General features: G+C 57.5%; 1 protein-coding gene across 1 annotated transcript in view; it reads right to left on the reverse strand.

Moving 5' to 3' along the window:
• Positions 1-733: 733 nt before the first annotated feature.
• The window catches only part of DOK2 (docking protein 2, 56kDa), a 7,229-nt gene continuing 4,488 nt past the window's right edge, over positions 734-3,474 (reverse strand). Inside the window, exons 4-5 of the mRNA XM_010845492.1 lie at positions 2,336-2,560; positions 734-1,861 (exon numbers count right to left, since the gene is read on the reverse strand). Of these exons, the coding sequence (XP_010843794.1) occupies positions 1,238-1,861; positions 2,336-2,560 (849 nt within the window). The 3' untranslated portion in view covers positions 734-1,237. The remainder of the gene's footprint in view (positions 1,862-2,335; positions 2,561-3,474) is intronic.

The following is a 3,474-nucleotide window of genomic DNA, read 5'->3' on the forward strand; positions in this document are numbered from 1 at the left end:
ACCTTAAGTGCCGTGTTTGATACGAAGCCTTTCTTGGTCCCCCAGAGAACAGCTATCTCCCCTGACTCCCAGGCTTTCGTTCTCCTCTTGTGAAACTTACATCCCCTTTTGTGATAGACATCTGTGTCCTCATCTCAGCCCACCTCTAGACTATAAGCATCACGAGGCAAAGGGAGGCTTTACAGACAGTGCCCCGTAATACTGGCTGAGTTGGCCAGTAGCAGGAACATGCTGACAGCCCTTTCCATGAAAGCAGGTCTTGATGAAACGAGACTGCACAGAGCCTGCAGGGAAATACTGGGTTGGAACTTTCGGGCCAACCCAATAGAAACACAAGGGCCAATGCGGAACTTCAGAACAGGAAGGGCTCTCAGAGCCCAAATGGAGAAACTCCCTCAATTTACAGACAAAGAGATAAGTCTTAGAAAGGCAAGGGATGAGTTCCATTTCTACTCTGGCCTGTCTTCCACTCCAGGTTTATACACACACACAGCTTCCTCACTATTTTGGGGGTGGTGACCCTACCCTAGCAATGGGTTTAGCATCTTTCCCGGAGTGCCTTGACTTGCGCAGACCTCTACATCTGTGGCCAGATGTGGGGACCCAGCTGATGCCCAGAGAGGATCCTGCTGCTGGGAGAGGTGGTGTCAGTGGTGACCAGTTGAAGCATCCACCCCCAGCAGGGCCGTGCCTGTCCCATCCCCTCCTCCCACACTCTCATGTTGCACAGAAATATTTCTGAAACGTTTAATGCCACAGAGAAGTCCAAAACTGGCAGAAAGCAGCAGCCATCCTCCTGCATGCCTGGGCCACGGCTGTCCCCTGAAAAGGTGGCCCACACAGACCGAGGAACCAGGGCGATTTGCTGACATCCTTTTGTCCTCTAAATGCCGGAGGTTCCACTTAGGCTGGCGGGGGTGGCAAAAGAAGAGGAAGTGGAGAAGGAGTAGGAGAAGGGCGGTCTCTGCAGGCACTCTTCCTGCCCTCAGATGGTGACTCATGCCACATGCCCTGAAGGGGACAATTCCTTGGACCAGACTAAACTGGTCAAGCTGAGGGTTCAAGAAGGAGCAGAGCAGGGCTCCTGGGATGCGGTGGCCAGGAGTCACCACCAGAAGCTGGAAGAGGAGGCCTGCCTGCCACTCCAGCTCCTTCTCACCAGCCTCTAACTTTGGCCCCATCTGGACAGGACTCCAGCACTGGCGTCCCATGGGGATCGCATCTCCTCCACACTCCATCACTTTGGGCCTTTCTTAAGTACAACATTGTCATACTCAGTCCCTTGTGGCCAGCCAGAGGCGGCGAAGTCCTGTCCCACTATGTAGCCATGCTTGAGGCCACTGGAGTCCCTGTCAGCTGTGGCCTGCCTCCTCCAGGCCTCACCCCGGGGCTCCTGCGGGCTGTCATACAGGGCCAAGGCGGCCATCCCCTCAGGCTCATCGTATATGTGGTCGGGTCGTGGGGGCGGGTGATCCTCGATGCTGTCGTACAGAGGGTCAGCTGGGAGCTGGGGAGGAACAGCCAGGACGCCCCTCAAGCTCTTCCCCAGGCTCCGGGCCACTGCATCGAAGGGCACTGCATACTCTCCCTCTAGTCCGCGCTGCTGCCGGGGCGTGGGCACCGGGACAGTGGGCGACGGTGGTGGCAGCGAGTCGTGGGGTCGGGCGTACGGGCTCTCTGGCCGGGGCAGCACCGCAGGGACTGGGACTGGCTGGGTCTGGGGCCCAGGAGGGGCGGCGTTCTTCTGGGCAGAGATGGCCTCTTCCAGGGCCAGGAAGATCTCATTGCCTTGCCTGGTTTCGAACTCAAAGTTGCCCTCTCCTGAGACACAGCGCCGGCCAGCCTCGAAGGAAAAGGTTACCTGGGTGGGGGAGAAAGCCTATTAATGGGAGGCCAGCTGCTCCTATACCCAGTTTCCAATCACAAACACGTCACCTCCAACTTCCCTCCAGCCTGGGAGCTGCTTGGCCTTCTCATCAAGCTGCTTCCTCTCCAAGTCTTTTCTTACAAACAAACCCCTCTCCTTTTTCCTTCTTCCTTCCATCCATCGGCGTATGAAGACTGGCAGAGTTCAACCTCCACACGCCCACTACGCCCAGCCAGGTCTTCCTCTTCTTTCCTTCCCCCACCTCCACCTCCGTGTCTCCCTCCCCAGTTCTCTCCTCCAGCCCCTGGGCTGGGCTGATTTTCTTCTGCCGGTCTTCAGTCTTCGTCTCACCTTCTCTCCCTCCTCCATTCTCTCTTCCTTTGAGGGCCCCTTGGCCCTCTCCCTGACACTCTCTTTTCTCTCACAGTTCATCCTTCCTCTGCCCTACCCCTGGCAGCCCCTGCTCACCTTATCCCGCCCAAAGCGTCGCAGGAACCTGTAAGGCCATTCATATAGCTGGGTGCCCGACTCAGGGCCGCCCCACAACTCCAGGGCACTCTCCCCAACCCGGAGGGTGTAGGATCCCCGGAGCCGGCACCTCTCACTGACTTCTGTGGGTCTCATGGTCACAGCAAACTCCTTTTGGGGAGTCCCTGGGGAGGAGACACAGTTCATGGGAAAAACAGCCAACCTCTTTCAATTCTGTATGTGTGCGTGTTCAGTCACTCAGTTGTGTCCGAACCTTTGTGACCCCATGGACTATAACCCGCCATGTTCCTCTGTCCATGGGATTCTCCAGGCAAGAATACTGGAATGGGTTGCCATTTTCTTCTCCAGGAGATCTTCCTGACCCAGGGCTCAAACTTGGGTCTCTGGAGTCTCCGGCATTAGCAAGCAGATTATTCACCACCACTCTAAATAAGCAGGCCAGGTCTCCAGAAGAAAAGTATTATCGGTGGCCCCATGACCCTGGTGCTTGTGTTCTGAAGGTTTAGCTGCCCTGTGCCAAGTCAGACTCCCCAAGATGCCAGGAACCCCCACCCCCTCCCCCAAGAGGCATTGTGCCCTAGCCACGAGCACCCCGACTCCTCCGTGGCCACATCCTTCCTGCTCCCGTCGCCAGAGTCACAGCTTTGTCTCCTCCATCTCATTGCTCGCCCCAGCCCAGCTGCCTCCCCATCCCTCCCACCACACCTGCAGGTGCTACCCCACCGCCCCAGCTCTCCCTGCCTACCCACCCTCTGCCGAGGCCATGGGGGTCGGGGGGCCCTCCAAAGGGTGGAGCCTGGATGCACCCCTTGCCCTGTGTCTTCCTGCTCCCCCCAGGCAGCCCCCAGAGCTCTAGACAAGAGGACAGGAGGGGGACTGCCTTGTGAGCAAAAAGCTCCCTTGCTGCAGGACACCTTAGATCCACAGAAGGGAAACCATTCTTTTTACAGACGATTGCTCAGGTCCCATCAAGGGAGAATTCCAAACCAGCACTTTCACCTGGGTCCCTCAGCCAGGCCTGGATCAGAGGGAGCGGGCCAAGGGTGAATGGTTGACATTTAAGGCAGGCCAGCCTCCCCAACCTTGGGCCTGGCCGGAAGCGATGAGGAGCGGCTGAT

The sequence above is a fragment of the Bison bison genome, unplaced genomic scaffold, assembly GCF_000754665.1.
Source record: "Bison bison bison isolate TAMUID 2011002044 unplaced genomic scaffold, Bison_UMD1.0 scf7180017864217, whole genome shotgun sequence".
Taxonomy (NCBI): domain Eukaryota; kingdom Metazoa; phylum Chordata; class Mammalia; order Artiodactyla; family Bovidae; genus Bison; species Bison bison.